Source organism: Mus pahari, chromosome 1 (assembly GCF_900095145.1).
Source record: "Mus pahari chromosome 1, PAHARI_EIJ_v1.1, whole genome shotgun sequence".
Taxonomy (NCBI): Eukaryota; Metazoa; Chordata; class Mammalia; order Rodentia; family Muridae; genus Mus; species Mus pahari.
Genome location: NC_034590.1, coordinates 153,908,135 through 153,927,951, shown reverse-complemented (window position 1 = coordinate 153,927,951; position 19,817 = coordinate 153,908,135). Strand labels below are relative to the sequence as shown.

At 46.3% G+C, this 19,817-nt stretch overlaps 1 protein-coding gene and 1 long non-coding RNA gene across 2 annotated transcripts in view; one reads left to right on the top strand and one right to left on the bottom strand.

Moving 5' to 3' along the window:
- The window catches only part of LOC115063619 (translation initiation factor IF-2-like), a 12,513-nt gene extending 9,600 nt beyond the window's left edge, over positions 1–2,913 (top strand). Inside the window, exons 3-5 of the mRNA XM_029536482.1 lie at positions 263–363; positions 2,359–2,542; positions 2,876–2,913. Of these exons, the coding sequence (XP_029392342.1) occupies positions 263–363; positions 2,359–2,390 (133 nt within the window). The 3' untranslated portion in view covers positions 2,391–2,542; positions 2,876–2,913. The remainder of the gene's footprint in view (positions 1–262; positions 364–2,358; positions 2,543–2,875) is intronic.
- Positions 2,914–4,173: 1,260 nt separating this feature from the next.
- LOC115063333 overlaps positions 4,174–19,817 on the bottom strand; it is a 38,408-nt gene continuing 22,764 nt past the window's right edge. The window contains exon 3 of the long non-coding RNA XR_003843188.1: positions 4,174–4,308. This is a non-coding gene — a long non-coding RNA (uncharacterized LOC115063333). The remainder of the gene's footprint in view (positions 4,309–19,817) is intronic.

Sequence of the window (19,817 nt, the reverse complement as noted above, 5' to 3'; positions counted from 1 at the left end):
ATCTCCACCACAAAAAATATTTATTTTTATTATTTGTGTGTGTGTGTGTGAGAGAGAGAGAGAGAGAGAGAGAGAGAGAGAGAGAGAGAGAGAGAGAGAGAGAGAGAGAGAGCTTGTGGAGGACTGGGAGAAGTCTGAGGGAGAGAAAGTGGAAGGGGCTGAAAACAGGAACAAGAAGGGGGAAGTGATATAATTCTATTTCAGTTAAAAACATTAAAAATGTAGAAGAATTAAATTACAATACTGATTATTTCCCCCCTAGGAGAGAAATGGAGACAGAGCAACTCTTCTGCGTGGTTTCGTCTCCAGATACAATGCTGCTCAGCTCCAGGCCCTTTCAATGGCCCCACAGCACTCTGAAAGGTACCATTGCTCTCAAGGGCCCCTGGGGTCAGTACCCTGTATCTAGTGGGGACTTGTCAAAGATCTGTTAGAAAATTATCCCTTTTAGTCAACGAAGCAGCAAGGTGAAAATCTTTCTATGCCTGTCCCAAATGCTTACATTTTCAAGGACATCCCTAGAACTTTTGGCCCAGCTTCTCTTTCTTCGGGACATTTGGGGGGGGGGGGTCACAAATTGACCTAGTAAATGCAAGAAAGAAAGTGAGAGGCACAGAACTTCCTGGTCTCCAAACCTGCCTACTACTCCCCCCCCCCCTTCCACATGCTGATCTTTCCTTCCTCGACCTACATCAGCCTGTGACTCTGGTCACCTTCACAAAACGTCTGCAACCTCTCCGGGCTAAGTCATTCATGACTCCCTTTGTCCCTGTCCAAGCACTCTCACAATGCCTGTGCTCTGCCTAGTAGAGTGAATGTCATTATTAAGCACAGTGCATGGCACACAGGCCCCTACTTAGTTATTTAACTAACATTGCATAAACCAATCCTCTCTCTGCACTTTTAGTGAGACTTTGGAATGGGAAGCAACATCATCACCAACAACCACAACAACACCTCAGAGGAAGCCGGGCACCCAACAACTTTAATTTGCACACTCATTCTTCACAAACACACTCTAACTCCTTTACCTGCAGAAATAATTGTGCAAGGCATATGACGACTTGCCCAGGATTAGACAGAACAAAGAACAATTCCACCAGACCTTATCCATCTACCTCCATCTGATCTGGCTCTAAATAGTTGAGCCCTTGGAAGCTGTATAGCTTGTATTTAAACCCCACTTTGTTAATTACCGGCTGGGGAACTTTAGCCTAGTTACTTAATCTTTCTGTGCCTCCGTTCTCCAGTACACAGACTAATCGTGATATTACGGAGGGCAGATAAAGGTTGAGAGAATTAAATGACACAGTCTATGTAAAGTGCCTGGGTCCATAAATGATAGCTGGTTTGTAAGCAGTTCAATCTTAAAGATGACAAATCCATTCTATTTAAACCTTCTGAGGGCTGGATTTGTTCCAGGACATCCTGGAGAGGGAGGGCTGTGTCGTGGCCACTCTAGAGTTCTGTCTGGAGACACAGACAACTGGTGTCATCAACCTTTAGTGCTAATCTGGATCCATCACTCACCAGCCCTGGCCCCAGCCTAAGAAGCTTATCTTCCTGAAGTCTTATTCCCCAGCAGAGCTAGCAGTACTGAGCTGCCTCGCAAGGGGGTGCCGAAAAGATCAATTCACGTTAGCAAAGTGCTTTGGAAATGTAACATGCTAAATATTAATGGGTCTCTCCGAGTGTCGGGAAACGTGCAATCCGAACTCTGCTCAAGGCGAACTGAAGGCAGGAGAGCAATTCTGGGCAGCCCGATTGCCACATCCTCATTCTAACTGGGAGGTGGTGCTGCGGTGGAGGGCGGCAAGCCTGAGGGAGGGGCCGGTCAGGCTTGCTGTGAGGTGACAGTTTTGGAAGGCAGGCAGGCAGCCAGCCAGGAGGAAGCACAAACAATCCAGGAGCAGACCCAACCTGGAGGGAAAAACCAGCAAAACCGCTGGGTTTCTGGATGGAAGGCAAATGTGAGTTCGTCCTGTCTATTCTCCACCTCTCAGTTTCAGAGAGGACATCAAGGATCTGTTAACCATGAATCCTCCCCCTGCTCGATACCTCCCGACTCCACAGATAGAACAATCAGAAGACAGCTTATTAGGCTTAGCCAGGACTTAGAGTTCTCCGTGTGGTCAAGCATTAGGGAATTTCTGCTCAGGCATCACTGAACAACTCGAGAAGAAGGTTCCCCTGTAGTAGGATAGTGATCGACTGTCAGCTCCTCAAAGAAAACACACAGCTAGTTTGAGCTGGCAGTTCCTCTTCCATAACGCCTCATGCTTCTTTCTCTAAGTGAACATAACAGACACTTCTGTGTTCTGTCGTGTTCTCTTCTCATGATTCCTTCCATCCACACAGACTCTTCTACCGTGTGCGGCCAAGACTACTAGTCCAAAGGTCAGACCAGAAGTGGAAGATGTTGAGCAAGTGCCCACAGACTTCACATTCTGGGACAGCAAGGGACAGCTTCTACAATGTCTCTGGAAGATCTCAGTAGGACTGAGCCCACTGCTCCAGCACACACTGCTCGTTAGCACACCCGGTACTGGTTTTCATTTCTTCCCTGTCCAGCCTCTCCCTCTATTCCTGCAACTGCTGTACACTCAGTCCATGATGCTGCACAGCCAGCTATGAGAGCTACCTCTGGCCTCTCTTTCACCTCAGACATGACTATTTAATGAAAGAGACTCTACCTAGTTCATATTTTCATGCCGTGTTTTGCATTATGCCCAGACTACAAAGGCCCAGAAAAAAATACATGTCGAATGGATAAATAAACGAGCCAACTATAGGGCCAAAGGATGATAATGATCACATCTGGTACTTACTGGGTCCTTATATAACATTTTCTTCTCTGATTTCAATAACAATCCAGGAACAAGAGATTACGTACTAGGGCCAGGAAGAACGGAATACTTGTAACTGAACTTTCCAGATGTGATCAAAGCTTGGCTTCTCCTCTCTGGCAGTTAGCCTGCCTGCCAGGATGCCTGCCCCTGCGAGCCCCCGTCCTCCAGCAGCTCTGGCCCGTGGGAATTCATCACCTTTGCTGGGACAGCAGCTTCTGCCCTTCTGCCATATATAACAGCAAACGTTCCTTTCTCCTTATGCCAACTCCTCAGACCTCGCTCTCTTCAGCTCTTCACATTAAAAAAAAAAAAAAAAATCTCGGCTGGCCATTTTTCATGCATTTTCTGCTGGGTTGCCTTTCCTCTGACTTTTCACTTTCTCAGTTCTAAAAGAAAGGAAAGAACATGAATCTGACGGAGGGAAAAAAAAGTATCAAAAAAGCTGAAGCCAGAGAGTAAAGGCAGGATTCCAGAAAAGGCACCTGAAGAGACTCAGTGGCTTAGTGTGGGGGTGGAAGTCATCAGGGAAAGGCCGAACTCACCGTGAGTGGGAAGCATTTAATATGAGAGGGACAGACCAACAGATCAAACTGTTCCAAACCTGTTGCTTGCTTGCTTGCTGCTTGCTTTACCTCCACCTAGCCTCAGAAAAGTGTGCAAAATCGGGCAGGTATGATAATCAATAATCACAGAGTTCCAACAGAGACAGAACACTTGAGCAAGGTCATATCAGACAAATGCTACTGTTGGCACCTGGGGAAAGAGAAACAGAGAAAGAAGGTGAGAGAAGAAAGCAATTACCACTGAAACAGTCTAGCACATTCTGCCTGCCTCCCCACCTCCTGAACCTATGGCTCAGCAGGAGAGGGAATGAAATGAACGCAAATCTGAATGGCCAGGCTCAGCACACACCAGTGCTCATATACATTGATGGGTTTCAATGTAATGGAACCCTTTGAGGCAGGGACTATCATTATCCCACTCTACAGATGAAGAGACTGAGGCATAGAGAGCTTGAGTCTCATCTGTACTCACGTGGTAAGTACATGTTAGAGGTAGGGATGCTGAATTAGTCTGTCTAGCTGCAGCCCAGAACTCTTTGGCTACAGTGGGGGACATAAATTGCTGTCCTCTAGGCCTTACTTCCCCAACAGCCCCCTAGCCGGGCTGAGAGTGAGTCTGGTTCAGAGAGCCCCATTTTTTCACACCGTAGAGCACCCAATGCAAACAAACCAATTCCTTGGACGCACAACTACAGAACCTGTTATCTCTTTTGATGCTGGCACATCCAGGAAAATTTAGGTGATACGTCAATTTTACCTCTGCATGCTGACTTGAAAATGTAACCTCGTGCTAGACGAGAATCCTTCACGCGTGCAGTTTGTTGTTGCCTCAGCCTAGGTAGAAAATCTCCCAGACAGTGGAAAGACTTGCAAATCGCAGAGCCACAGTCAAAATCCTTTGAGAAATCATAGAAAGAAGGAAATCGCACAGGATTTCAAATGAGAAACTGTTTGGGTTCATTTCCAAAAGGATTGGACTCATGTCTAGAAACTACAAAAGCATATCAGGTGTTAATGTCACCTGCCTTCCATTGTTTTTGGTTTTTTTTCTTCTTCTTCTAATTATTATTGATGATAGGTTACTGAAATTAACTCGTATGTTTATTTCCTTGATATTGACGTTTGCATGTATTATGTGTTAGGCTGTGCTCTTGGTGCTGGGGATAAAGCCATAAACAAATCTGGCATTCTCCGTGCTTTCAAGGCTCATCCCGTAGGAGGCTGACAATAATAAGGAGGTTTTAGATAGCAATGAACACTGTGGGGTACACGCAGCAGGGTGGAGGGCGCACGCATGCGAGGACATTTGTACAGGCGAATGATGTAAAGGAGCAATCCACGGGGAAGCCCCTAAAGCGGACTGAAGAGAAAATACCAGTGTAAAAGCCTCAGAGCAAGAACGACAGGCTCACAGGACATCAAAATCGGCATCAATTGGGGAGCAGGGGGAAGTGTTGGGTACACATGAGCAATGGGAAGCCTCTCAACACCACATGCTGTGGGGTCCTGGAGAGCCTGGGTTTCATTTCTGGATGCTCCAGAAAGCCTGGAAAGGCCCAGATTGTCCTGCTGTCTGACTCTGTAAAGAGGTGACTCCGATCATGGCATATACCAGAGAACACGTTGTCTCTGCTCTCCTCATGGAAGCTGACTGTCTTTTCTTTTGCACACCCTCGGTATTTGAGGGTCTCCCTAAAGACATTCATTGTGCTCTTTTTGCTGCGAGCTTCCTCCACTACAGGGCAAGTTCCTTGCAGGTGAAACTTTGCACTTATTTGTCCTGTTCCTCCTCCCTGGCTACCCTGTGGAGCATTCGGGATCCCCCACATGCACCCCCACAGAGCTCCACACACACAACGCCTAGAACAGTGCTGAGGAAATGAGATGCTTAATAACTCTGAAAAATGACTATCGTAGCAGTGAAGCAGGTTTCAACTGAAACACAGGAACTTGCCAACCGAGAAGTAAAAATATTGAATGCTCCAAAAGAGTGACGTTCCTCATCACAGAAGATGCTCAAAACCCACTTTGGGGGGCGGGGGGGACAGGGAATTTTGTAGCCTGGCCCTTTATTTGTCTGACGGGGGCTTGTACGCATGTAAGAATGTTTACAACTCTGAGATTTTATCATTTTAAGAATATTTTTTTTAAAGTCATAAAAAAATAATGGCTTGGATCTTGTAAGAACGGACATAAGCCACCCGAGATAAGTCACAGCCATGGTCTGGTTGACTTCTCCCTGCTGAGAGGTGCTTTGATGTAGCTTGTCAACTTGGTGAACTCCTTGTCATTTTTCAAGGCCCACCTAAATGTCCCTGTGTGCTGGCTTGTGCTGTATGGCACTCCAAATCACAGATGAAATATAGACTGCATTGTGGGTCCTCCAGCTTAATAGGAAAGTGGATGATGACTCGGGGAATGACCAACAGAGGCTAACCAGAAAGCAAAGGGTCTCAAGAACAAATATCATGGGAAAAAACTAGAATGTCTCCTAAGACTTCCTGTAGGAAAGAGACAGACAACCAACAGTGGCGGGGATGGGCGACCCCGGAGCTTCCTTTAAGTGCTGCCATTTGCATGGAGAACTTTCTGTGCTGCTTCCAAGGCAAGTGCAGAGCAAATGGAATCCATCACAAGGCAGAGGCGCTGCTTAAGAAAACACCCTCTGCACACACAACCTAGGGTTTGTCCTACAGTGAGAATGAAGTAGGTTTTAACTGAAGTTGATTGAGCTTTAAGAATTTGACCAACCACCGGGCAGTGGTGGCACATGCCTTTAATCCCAGCACTTGGGAGGCAGAGGCAGGTGGATTTCTGAGTTCGAGGCTAGCCTGGTCTACAGAGTGAGTTCCAGGACAGCCAGAACTGCACAGAGAAACCCTGTCTCAAAAAAAGAAAGAAAAAAAAAAAAAAGAATTGGACCAACCATTGAACTGATCACGGGGTCCCCAGTGGAGAAGTTAGAGAAAGGACTGAAGGCGCTGAAGGGGTTTGGAGACCCATAGGAAGAACAACAATATCAACCAACCAGAGCTCCCAGAGCTCCCAGGGTCTAATCCACCAACCAAGGAGTACACATGAAGGGGCCCATGACTCCAGCAGTATATGTATCAGAGGATAGCCTTGTTGGGCATCAATGGGAGGAGAGGCCCTTGGTCTTGTGAAGGCTTGATGCCCCAGTGTAGAGGAATGTGAGGGTGGGGAAGCAGGAGTGGGTGTGTGGGTGGGGGCACACCCTCATAGAAGCAGGAAGAGGGGGGATAGGATAGGAGGTTTCTTGGGGGGGTGTCAAGAAAGGTGCTAACATGTGAAATGTAAATAAACAAAATATTCAAAAAGAAAGAAAGAAAGAAACAAAGAAAGAAAGAAAAAAAACAAAGAAAGAATTTGAGCTATTCAACAATGAAGCATGCTCACAAAACCTCCAGAACCACTCACTGGAAAGTCATAGAAAAAGAAGGGTTTTTTGTTTGTTTGTTTGTTTTTCGTTTATTGATTAATTGATTGATTGATTGATTGATTGATTGGAATGTCACTAGATTGAGTTAAGCAAAGAATACCAAGAAACGTTCACATAGAGAGCCGACAGGACTATTTGGTGGTGGCTCCTGGTAGCAATGAGAATGTTCCATGGCTGTCTATGCCCAGCAAGTATATACTACCGTTGAGCCACGCTACTGTAGACAGAAAAGCCGAGTAGGCTGAGACCTCGTTCAAGTGTTTGGCTATGTGTTCCTCTGTTGCTATACCCTTGTGTGTCAGTGTCAGGCCTTTGGTGGCTCAGGTACAGTTGTTGGAATGAAATTCAGTAGTGTTTCTCCCTGTTCCCCAAGCAAGTATATACTATTGTATTCTACAAAGTTAAGCATGGAGCCTCCATCCTTGGGCCTGTGGCTTTCAGATCTAGTTTGAGACCCCGGGCAGCTGGCATTGATTCTGTTTGTTTCCTTAGAAGAAACAGTATTGATCTTCAGCACTGTGAAGCCTGTTCCTGGGTCACCTAGTTCCAACAAACAATTCCCTTGTCTTCAGCAGCCATTTCAAAGGCCCCCAGACACTCGACTTCTATTTGGCTCAGCCTCCAGCTAACAGGCTACTTACGCTGGGTACCACTAAGCACTCCCTCGGTTCAATCTGTGTCACCGTTCTTTCCTGCTTCAAGGCCTCCACACTGAACATCAGACTCTTCGGTACAGGGCACAGTTGGCCACTTAGATAAAGCTGGTTCCTCACCTCAGTTTAGCGTAGACAAAAGATAAGCTGATGAATGAGGAAGTCTGCCGTAGGCAATCTGGACAGAGGTGTCAGTGGAGCTAGAGAATGATGGAGGGGAGAAGGCAAGCTCTCTTGGGAGTCAGGGGTAAGGGGGAGCTAGTGGTATCAGGGAGAGCTTTGGCAGAATGTTCAGCAGAGAATGGAAGGGGAGGGGTCTTGAGGATTGACAGGTCAGATCTTTCCCAAAATAATTAAAATGATGCTATAGTTTGGAAGTCACCTCTAACGACCTGACAAGAGTTCGAAAAAATAAGTCAACAAAGTGTGAAATTGCGGCCAGCAGCTGTCCAAATTGTGAGCTAGATGAAGCCTGGCGTCTGCTTCCTATGGAGCCTCTCCCTCACGCATGGGTATTTTCTCAGCTTCAGGAAGCCATCCCATCCCCTAAATCCAGCCAGATCTAGAAGAGAGCATCATGAGCCCCATGCTCCCTCTTCTAACTCAGAGCTAATCTGTCCAAGGCCCTACTGAGACCCTGCCTCATCTAAATTCCTCTAAGGGTCCCGGAACACCCAGGCTGCTACCATCTTCTGCACCCTGTTCCCAGTACGTTCACAGTACCCAGAAGATGGGAGCTCTCCAGTATCTCCCCAGGGATGGATGGAGGAGCAAAATGAGGTCTACGTCACAATAGCAATGTCACTCGGTCTTAGGAAGAAAGAAAATTCTGACCTATGCTACAGCAGGGGTGAGCCTTGAGGGTATTATGCTAGGTGAGAAGGACAGACCCCACATGATTCCAGTCACAGGAGGAAACCAGAATAGACACATTCATAGAACATGGTGGGTACCAGGGCCTGGGGCGGACCGGGATGAGGAGGTGCTGTTTCGTGGGTGTAGGGTTTCATTCTAGAGAATGGCTACATAATGATATAGATGAATTGAACCTATACCCTTCAAAATGATGATAAATAATACGCTGCATGTATTTTACCACAATTGACAGGTGTTATGTTGTTTGCTTGTTTTTGTTTTGTATGTGTGTGACAAAAACATAAACATCTGGAATCAACTAAAATCCAAGCTGCTGTGCGCGCGGGCAGGGCATTTTCGTAATCAGATTGTTTGAAGTGGAAAGATCCACCCCAGATCTAGATGTGGGCTACCCTTTCTAGTACCGCCTGTACGAAAGGACATGGAAGAAGGAAGCTTTTGTTTCCTGTCTGCTTGTCTTTACTTCCCCTCAAGTTCATCTACCCTGTTCCTGTGGTTGGTATTAAATCCGACTTCCTCAGGACCCAACCTGAAAAACCACAACTCCCCAGGAATCCTCCCACACCCCTGCAGCAGACTGGGACTGCAGAGACATCCAGCCTTGTAGACTGAGCAGCTACCGGATGCTCAGCCTTTCCACTGTGAGACGAGCATTGCTGGATTACCATTGCTGGATTACCTGGACTATGTCCTGTAAGTCAGTTTAAGAACTTCCTTTTAAATATTGGCCATGTTCCTTTTGAGAACCCTGACTAATATAGCAAGAAAAGTGCTGCCTTTCCCCTTCTGCCTTTGTGTGAGAAGTATGCCCAAGAGCTGAAGGAAATGGTTTTGCATAATCTGTCATCTAAAGTCTGATCCTGTGTTCACATCTAGAAGGGGCCAGTGCAGCCAACACATCAATTGTGGAGGGATACATGTTACCCTGCAACTGAGACCATTCCTCTTTAGTGTATGGGACAGGCATTTGTGCCTCCTTGAACGGAAACTCTGTAGGAGGAACCCTGTGTTGTGTCCCTGTCATGGTTTTACCCTAACCCTTGGCACTAGGACATTCAAAAGAAGGAGAACAGTTTATTTCAAAATAGTTTCTTTCCTCTATTAACAGTGGATGAATACATTAATCAATAAATGAGATTGGCCCTTTAACAACATCAAGAGGGCAATTTGACACATAGGGCACTGCTGTAGTTAGATGTTGAACATCCCCAGGGGGTGTTGGGATGCTTTGGTCGGCAGAATGATGTTCCTGAGTAGTGGTGGAGCCTTTAGGAGATGGAACTTTATTAGAACTCTTATTAGAGGATCTTATATCAGCAGAGATACCCTTGAAGGGATTGTGATATCAGAATCTCTTCCTCTACTTTCTTGTTCAAAATGCAAAGGGCATGCCATCTTTGCCATCTGACACCTCTTTCCAGAAGCAAAATACAATCAAACAAACAAACAAACAAACAACAACAACAACAACAAAACATGGAATCACCTGACCTTGCATTAGACCCTAAGGAACTACAAGCCAGACAACCCTTTCTCTTCATGAGATAACTGAGTCAGCTTTCGTCTTCTACTATGTCGGTCCTAGGAATTGAACCCTGATCATCAGGTTTGGCAGCAAGTGACTTTTCCCACTGAGCTGTCTGGCTGGTCCTACAAGCATTTTTAAAGAGCAGCTCAAGCTAACCAGTACAAACATGCTAGGGGAAATGGAATGTTAGTTTCTGCAAGATGATTTTGTCTGCCAGCGCCTTTCCTAAGAAAGGGACTACTTCTCCTTTGTTGCTTAAAGTCTAAGAAGCTGTCTGCCACACTATGTCTTTCCCATTGACCTCAGAGTGGGTCCCTGGCAGACCCAACCACTGGTACTGAATCCTTTGTACCTAGTGACTAGTTTAAATATAGGCACAGTGCCCAAGGAGGGTCAATGGTATTTGCACATAGACACAAAGATGAAAGAACTTTTCCCTTTGGGCTCATAAGCTGGCATACATCGTTCCCACTTACTGAGAATAAAGTCACAGAGGCAAGTCCATGAGCTAGAAACATCCAGTGTCCTGACTTCAGGATTTTAACCCTGAATGTAGCTGTGCTTTAAGCCATATCTGCCCAGTCCTTCCCAATTATGGGGGTAAATAATTCTTTCCTTTTTTCTTTTAAGCATGTTTGAATTGGATGTACGGACCTTGCAACAAAGCATCCTGACAAATGCGGTTTGTTCATCTCGGTTCAAATGCTTTTCACATTTGTCTCACCTTGTGACATTGGCTATTTTTGAGTCCACAAAATGTATTCTACACACTTTTCATTTGGTGTACCAAGACACAGTGTGAAAATTCTGGAGAGAAAGAATTAGTAAGGCCAGTGTTTGTCTGTAAGGTACATTATAATGGAGGCTAAGGTTTGGGAGACGAGAATAATTCTATTTAACAAGTTCTTTAAAATTATCTTCTATGTGCCAGATGTTTCCACCAGTAATTGCAGCTAAACAGCACCAACCCTAAAAAGAAGGTATTTCTTGACAACCTTGTACATAAATCACGGTTCTGAAAACTTAAACAATTTGCCAATACACCAGCTTTTACACAGTAGAACAAGGTTTCCAATTCAAGCCTGTTAACTCCAAGGTCAGTGTCCTTGCCTCTGTACAATCCTGCCTCACGGACACAGGACAGAAAAAGGGAAAGAATTTGTTCATCAGTCCATTTAGGAACCATTCGTCAGAGTTGATGTTCTGATATTTATGCAAGTACTTCTTAAATTAATATACATTAAACAAACGTAAAGTACTGTCATCATAGGCAGGGCACCATGCTAGGCCCCATAGAAAACAGCACACAGATGAAGACAAGAGCCTTTTTCCTTGGGGGCATATAGTACAGTAGCCCTAGAAATACTACATGGCAAAAGATGATTAATGGCATAAGAGAAATTCAAAGTGCTATGAGAGTTCTGAGCAGGAAATGTTTACATCTGATTGAGGGAGCCGGAAAGACTTCGTGGAAGAGAAGTATATTAGGTAAGTGCAAATGAATGTATTCATAATGATGTGCTTGCTGGAGTAGCAATGGGATTTGGGAAAATGAAAGAGAAAAGGAGGGAGGGGGAGGAGGGGTGGGGAGGCAAAAAAGGAATTGGGTTGCTAAGATGGGAGAAAAAGCCAAAAGAAAACCAAGGGACAGAAGGGGAGGGGAAGGTAAGAAGGAGGCAGCAAGCAACCAGGCATGTGCAGCCTGGCCCCAGGACCGTGACCCAGCACCTTAGCCTTGGGTGAGAAGGACTCCCTTCTCCAGAGACGTTATACTGGAAGGAAGCAGTGTCTCCATCACCACACTTGCCACCTCTAACTAGCTTGATTTATTGTTTAGCCCGCTAACTCCCGTATCTTAGGACAGAAAGAATCAAGGAAACATCCTGGAGGTTTTTAACTAGGAAGTCAGAGTCACCTGGGAAGCTTGCACAACTACAGCCCTCAGGCTCCAAAGAGCCATTTTGTTTTGTTTTGTTTTGTTTTGCTTTGCTTTGCTTTTTGGTTTTTTGAGACAGGGTTTCTCTGTGTAGCCTTGACTGTCCTGGAACTCATGCTGTAGACCAGGTTGGCCTCAAACTCAGAGATCTGCCTGCCTCTGCCTCCCGAGTGCTGGATTAAAGGCATGTGTCACCACCACCCATACCAAAGATCCATTTTTAGCAACTTAACACCTGACCAGGGAGAGACTTTGTATCTTTTAAAGACATTCAAGATGAAATGTAGCCACTCTGAGGATCACAGCTCAAGTAAAGCTACAACCTAGCTTAATGGTTTCCCCAGTAGATAAGTGTTAGATTCCAGAAAGGTTAAAAGACATATTTAAGGTTACAAAGCCAGTTTATGAAAGACCCAGCCCAGAACACAGGCCCATAGGGTTCTTAGACCTTTGTTTTTTTCCCCATTACCCTCCATAAGCTACAAACTTGACTGGACACGGGGCTCAGTAACATGCCTACTGAATAGGCATGAGAACCTGAATTCAATCCCCAACATCCACATAAAAAGCAAGGTTTGGTGGCGTATATCTGTAACAAGTGCTTGCCAAGGGAGAGACAGACAGATCCTTGGAATTTATTATCCAGCCAGTCCAACCAATGAGCACAGGTTCAGTGAGAGGCCCCGCCTAAATAAATGCATAATAGAGCGTGATAGAGGAAGGCATTTGACATCAATTCTGACCACACACACACACACACACACACACACACACTAGACTTCCCCTAAATACTGATATTGTAAACCAGTCATAGTGATTCAAGCCCTTGGGGGGGTAAAGAGGCAGGAGGATCAGGAGTTTAGAGCCAACTTCAAAGATATTGAGTTTATGTCATGGGACTTCATCCCAAAAGGCAACAACAAGGTATTGATTGATCTTATAGGAAAGGAAATTATCCCTCAGTTTCCAGAACCATCTATGTGAATCCCATTCTGAGAACCATAGCACAGAGGCCATAACAGCTGACTAGAGTCATGGTAGTTCATACATGTGGCCAATGAAGGAGAGGATATGAGAGTATCAAATTCCCTTCAGCGACTGATAGTGATGAAGGGACGTTAATTTGACTTGGGTGACATTGAAAATTTTGGTGTTAACTATGCCAAGAATGAAGTTTCAAGTATAGGTATCCAGCCACAAGCTACTACAGGAGTTAACTGGAGTTCAGGCTGGAGAGAGTTGTTAGACAGGGGTGTAGAAGAATCATCTATGCAAATGTGATCGTGAGATGTAATTATAGAATGGTTGAGAATGAGGGAATACAGAATATAAAGGGAAAATTGTGTGGATTATGTGTTTCCATCGCAAGTTTCAGTAATACAAGAAGCTCTCATATCACTGGGCGGTGGTGGCGCACACCTTTAATCCAGCACTTGGGAGGCAGAGGCAGACGGATTTCTGAGTTCGAGGCCAGCCTGGTCTACAGAGTGAGTTCCAGGACAGCCAGGGCTACACAGAGAAACCCTGTCTTGAAGAAAAATAAAGAAGAAGAAGAAGCAGCTCTCATATCACAGAAAAATCCAGCAGAATGGGTTTCGGGCATGGGCCCGTGTCAGTCCCTTCAAGTCTATTCTGTGCTTTCTATTGTTTTTGATCTAGATTTCTTAAAGACTGAATGAGAATCAACAGCACTTATGCTCACATTATGTTTTACTTACAGTAAAAGAAGGGAGAAAGAAAGAAAAAGAAAGGAAGAACTAATTTCTCTCAATTATCAAAAGAAGTTTGAGCTTTACTAGATATTACATGTAAATGTCATGTGTTGGTTGCCATGGTCTGATTTTTCCCATCTCTGTAGTACGAGAAATGTGTTTATAAGACAGGGCTGAGACTAGTTATAGTTTACCAGGGTACTGGGGATAAAAATCAGTCTTACTCAGGTCTCCTGGTTCCAACACAATGAGAAGCTGAGACCATTTAAAATGCAAAAGGTTCAGGAACAGATCCGTGTAGTGATATAACATGGGTGGGATGGACAGAGCTCTAAGGAAATTGCGCTGCTATGGAAACCCCAGGCACAAGAATGTGTCTGTGAGGATCCAACCTCCAACAAGGTGATAGGAATGATGACAGATAAAGGGTCACTTGTTTGGGTGATTAAGAAAAGCATTGGTGGCCTTAAGGTGGAAGCTTTAGCTGCATGCTTGTCATGGATGAAAGAGCAAAGACTGAGGATGAGCAAGAGAAGGACCCAGGTAGACGATCCTTTCAGAAAGATGCATGGTGATGGAGAAAACTCAGGGAGAAGGGGACATCACCTACTGCTTTCAGACAAAGGAAGAGGAGAAGAGAGAGCAGCAGAAGAGGGAGAGAAAGATGCCGTGAGAGATGGAAGGGTGGCTGCCTGGAGCGTGAGGGAGCTCAGAGCAGGGCGTGAGGTCGGGTGAGAAGGCAGGGAGGCAGAGCGGCCTAGGAGGGGAGCAGGGATGGAAAGAGAATATTGGAAACAGAAATGTTGACACTGAAGGAAGCTGGGGAACCTCGGGGACACGTGTGTAATGGTGGAGGTGAAATTACCTCTAGAGGGTCGGGAGGGCTGGGTGTCCCAGGCAGGCCCTGAAAATTTGGAACAAGCCCTGGAGAGTCATTAGGAGGCTCCGGAACAAGAATGTAGAGACCGAAGACTTGCAAATCAACATGGTCTTTTTAGAGAACAATCTGGCACCTCACAACAAAAGCCATAAAAGCATCCCTGGCCTTTGACCCAATAATCCCTCTTCTGGGAATACAGACCATGGAAGTAACTAAAAAGTAAACACAGACTATTTGCAGAGAGCTGTTTATGGCTGCCCTATTCATAATAATAAGATCCTGGAAACCACCCAAATGCCTTACAATTGGGAAATGGTTAAACAAACTGCAGAGAACTTTAATGTGTTAGAATATTATAGAACCATTACAAGTGACAAATATGAGTACTCTGTCGATACCTAAGGAAGCATTTCCAGAAAAATGTTAAGCGAACACAGTGGAGTATGAAATAAGATGGATATGTTGATTTCTGCCTTGGAAAGTGATGTTTATACAATGGTAAGGTTCAAAAAAGGTCACCGAATTATGTAAATAGTCAGAGTGAGAAGGTAAAGAGATTTTTTTTTTCCTCTTTAGGAAATTGCTTAAATATACATTTTTTTTTTTTTTTTTTTAAGAAAGGAATTGGCAAGCAGCTGAGGCAAGCCAGTGTGAATGCATGGTGGCGGTGATCCATAGGACTCCTGAGCTATCTCCCTTTGCAGAGAAAGCAATGAGAACGGGCGGGTGGATGGCTAATTACTGTTAAGGTGGGTGGGTCATGAGGGCAGCGGTCACCAAGAGATAAGTTCTTTGCTGAGTAGCTTGTACAGAGCTTTGTAGAGAGCGAAACAGGTCAGAAGATAATAGAAAACAAGAGGAGGGGGAGAGATGGCTGTGCCAAGAGCAATGAATGAGCAAGAGCTCTGGGCCTCTGAGAGGGGGTTATAGACCTGGAGGTCACACGGATGGTGAGGACAAATGGCCCGTGAGGGGAAAGCTGGGTCAAGATTCCTGGAATAAAAGAGGCTGATAGATAGAGATTGTAGCAACCAATGAGAAACATGGTACACGCAACAGCCGCTCATTCGCTTCTTCACCCAGCCAGGATGTGTGGATCCTCTGTATTCAGCACTGTTCCAGGCATCGGGACAACAAGGGTGAAGAAGACAGTGTAACTGGTCTCACCATGCACTGTGTCCCCCCAGATGGCCCTGAACCGGATCCCTAGCTCATGCCTAACACACAGTCAACATTCAGTCACCTATTGTTGAGTTGGTGAAGAAATGAGATGGATGTTTGCTGGTCATCTAAAGCCAGGGACAATGGCATGCAAGGGTCTTGGGAGCATGGTGAGGTGTGTCATCAGGGCCTAAAGGTTTATGCCAGAGACTGGGGCAGGAGGGTAGTTGGAGAGTTTGCTGTCCAGAGAGGTAGGCACAACAGGGTTGGAGAAGGGAGACCACTCCTTGCAGAACCAGAGGGAAGAGCAAAAGGGTTGGTATAGAATATAATATGTTAGGGCTAAATGCTAGATTTGAGAAGGCATTCATAAAGGAAATTATAAGAGTTATTTTATTCTCGAGCCAAATATGAGTGGCTATGGCCTGGGGAGACAGATTTAGATGAACCCAAATTCATGTTCCAACATGGAAGAGGTTTTATCAAGTTGTTTTTTTGTTTGTTTATTTATGTTTTCAATTTTGTTTTTCAAGATAGGGTTTCTCTGTGTAGTCCTGACTGTCCTGGAACTCACTCTGTAGACCAGGCTGGCCTTGAACTCAGAAATCCACCTGCCTCTGCCTCCCGAGTGCTGGGATTAAAGGTGTGCGCCACCACACCCAGCTTCAATTTTTTTATAGTAACAGAACAAAAAGGGTCGAGAATCAAGACTCTTTTCAAATACATCAGAGAGGCAGGTCACAGCAAGTCAGGAAACTCTGGGATAGGCCTAGATGCTGTCTGACAACGCTCATAGCTTGTGCAGCCATGGGAACTAGTTGTCTGCTAAGCTAACACATTCTGAAGGAAACTGGTGCTCTGCACCTTCCAAGTGATTTACCTGATGGCCACGAAGCTCTCAGTTCTGGCACAGAGGACAATAGGTGGCTCTCAAGAGGCCAAAGATAGCCCGAGATAATTAAGAGTATGGGCTTGCAACACTCTAAACCCTTCATAACCACGGGAACTCTGTTCAATGAATCAGCCCTGCAGAAGATTCAGTCTGAAGGTTCATGAAAACACACTTTTTAGAATTGCATTTTTACTATTGGTGTGTGTGTGTGTGTGTGTGTGTGTGTGTGTGTGTGTGTGATGTATGTGTGTGGGGGCCGCTTTCAGGAGTCTGTTCTCTCTTTCCACTGAGTTCCCAGGACTGAATCCAGTTGTCCGTCTTGCACAAGCGCCTGTATTGGTTGAGCCGCCTCTCGGTCCTCTTGGGATGTTTTTAGTGTTTTATGAGCTTCGTTTCTTCACCACCGCTCACTGGACACCTGCCTAGGCACTCGCCTCTCCGCTAGGGATCGTGGGGTCCTCAGAATGGGGAGAAATAGTTGCTAAGCTTACCAAGCTTATGAGGATGTAAAATTGCAATTGATCTTGAAAACTGGGGCTTGGGCAGAAGCTGTTTCTGAGGTCCCCCAATGGAGAAAGAGGCTGACAACTGCCCAGGGCTCTGTCCTCTCCAGTTTACCTGGGACCAGGAGGCAGAAACAAGAACACTGTTGTGCGCAGGTTTTCCTAGGCTTGGCTAGAGGCCTGAGGAACACCAGGAACTACATCCCCTAGAGAAAAATCTGACCAACTAAATGGCAGGGGCTGAGAGCATGGGCAGGGAGGGTGTGGACAGTTGGGATTAATGAAATGGAGGAAACAAAAGGGCTTAACTATGGGGCTGAGTTCTGGGGGAGTGCCAGACTTTTTCCTCAGGCCTTGCCTCTTCTCCCTGAGAAGGAATGAGTTGATGACTCCTGGCTCATGAGGCAAACCCTCTGCTAGCTTAGTTAACACCAAGATTGGGGAGCTGGCCTCGGGCTGGATTAGTTAGTTAACAAATCTTTACCACACGCAGACAATCCAGTTCTGCCCCTTACTTGCCACATGCTCTTGATGGGTAGGTCACATGACTTCCCCAAGTCTTGTTGTCCCCATCTGTAAAATGAGCCTAAAAACCTTGGAGGGGAGCCTGGCGTGGTGGAGCACGCCTTTAATCCCAGCACTCAGGAGGCAGAGGCGGATTTCTGAGTTCGAGGTCAGCCTGGTCTACAGAGTGAGTTCCAGGACAGCCAGGGCTACACAGAGAAATCCTGTCTCGAAAAACAAACAAACAAACAAAAAAACCAAAACCAAAAAAAAAACCTCCAAAAAAACCCCCACCTTGGAGGGTCGTTCTGGGGAGCATGTGAAATAATATATAATATATATTGGGGCTCCAGAGTTCTAGCTGTTGTTTATTTTGGTGTGTGTGTGTGTGTGTGTGTGTGTGTGTGTGTTTATGTGTGTGAGGTGTATGTGTGTGTGTAAAAAAAGAGAGAGTGAAAGAGGAAAAGGGTAGAAAGCACATGCACAGGAATACACGCATGCATATGTGTATATGCATATATGTGTATATGCATATATGTGTATACTTGTGGATAAATATAGAAGCTGGAGGTTGCCCAACCACTCTTCTACCTTATTTGTATTTTGGGGTAAGGTCTCTCATTAGCTTGGCACCCACCAATCAGCCTAGCCTCCAGCCACCGGGTCCCAGGACGCCTCTTGTCTCTGCTTCCTAGCAGCGGCCTTACAGGTACCTGGCTTTTTAAATGGGTTCTGGGAACTCAGTACTCATGTTTGTGCACAAGCCCCTTACTGCTACACAAGGAGACCCTGTTTCTAGCAAACAAACACAAACTATGCCTATAGTCCCCCTCCCCTTCTTGTATGTAATGAAGAGACAGAGGCACCTACAAGGATAACAGAGCACAGAGCATGACCATTGTTAGAGCCGGAGCCTTTGCACTGGAACCATGAGAAGGAGTAATTAGTTCCACCTGGAGAGGGCAGGGAGGGCTTCCCCAGGAGGGGACACTTGAGCTGGCCCATTAAGTGGATCACCTGGTGGAAATCGAGGAGGAGGGCAGCCCAGGCAGGGCAGCCTGCACCCTGGCAGGGAGGCAGCCGTGGCCCGCCTGGAAGGTAGCTTAGGGCTTTCAGTACCAGTCACAGTGTTAGGCTGGCTCACTGGGCTGGTGGTGAAGTGTGCTCCATTTACAGTGGGCGTTTGTTTGCAAGGGTGGCTCTGCTCAGGCCACATGGCTCCGGTGAGACAGAAGCCACAATGGAGAAGGAAGGAAGACAGCAAGGGACAGCAGGAAGGAGGCTGCAGCTAAGACCAGGCCCTGCCCTGCCCCTGCAGTCACACTGCAGCAGAAGCCCCAGCATCTCTCTGCAGTAGTTAGCCCTCTCCCTGGTAGCACTGCATCCCGCTGCAGTCGCCGCTGTCACTGCCATTCAGACAGCCCTCACACCAGGTTCTCTCTTGTTCTCTCTTGCACATAGGCTAAGGTTGGGGGTGAGGTTGAGGAAAGGGGAGGGGGGTCTCAAGACATTCCCTGCCATTCTGGGGAGTTCCATGAGCCCCAGGCAGGGTTTCTTTTGGGCTGACAGGAGGCAACCTCAGTCTCTTTTACAGGAGCGACAGTCCCCACCTGTTAAGTTGACTCTCCTTTTCAGAAAGAGCGAGCTGTGCTGATGAAGAGTGATAAGTGTCTTTCACTGCGGAGGAAAGGATTTTAATAACGTCTGCTGATGACTCTTGCCCTGCTCCGCTGAGATACAGAGGCCCATTCTTCTCCCTGTTAATGACCCAGTGCAACTGTACCGCAGAGGGAGCCGACTTGGGCTCTGTCTCAGTCCAGTGGCACCACCACAGGCCCTCCAGCCAACGCCTCTTCTTCCTTCCTCAGTATCCTTCCTGTCCCCACCACCGGATGGCTCGCCTGCTTCCCCCTTCTTCTTCCCCTTTCCTCCTCCTTTCCCTCCGAGGCTGGGCCGGAGCTTCTCACCAGGAAACAGGAGAAGGTGAGTGACCTGTCATCACTCAGTGACAACAGAAGCAGACCTCACTCAGAAGCCTCGTGTCAGTGAACTTCAGCCTGCATTCGAATCACCTATAACGCTTACCAATGGCAGACTTCTAGATGCTGTCCTGAGCCTCTTGCTGTCTCGCTCAGCAGTGAATCCGGATCATCACAAACCCCACCAGCCCCTTGGAGCACAGGCAGGGGGCTATACACCCATTTGAAATGAGATGAGGAGGGACAAGCTGAAAGCTCAGACATAGTCTCTCCCTCTCCCCCTCTCCCTCTCCCTCTCCCTCTCCCCCTCCCCTTCTCCCC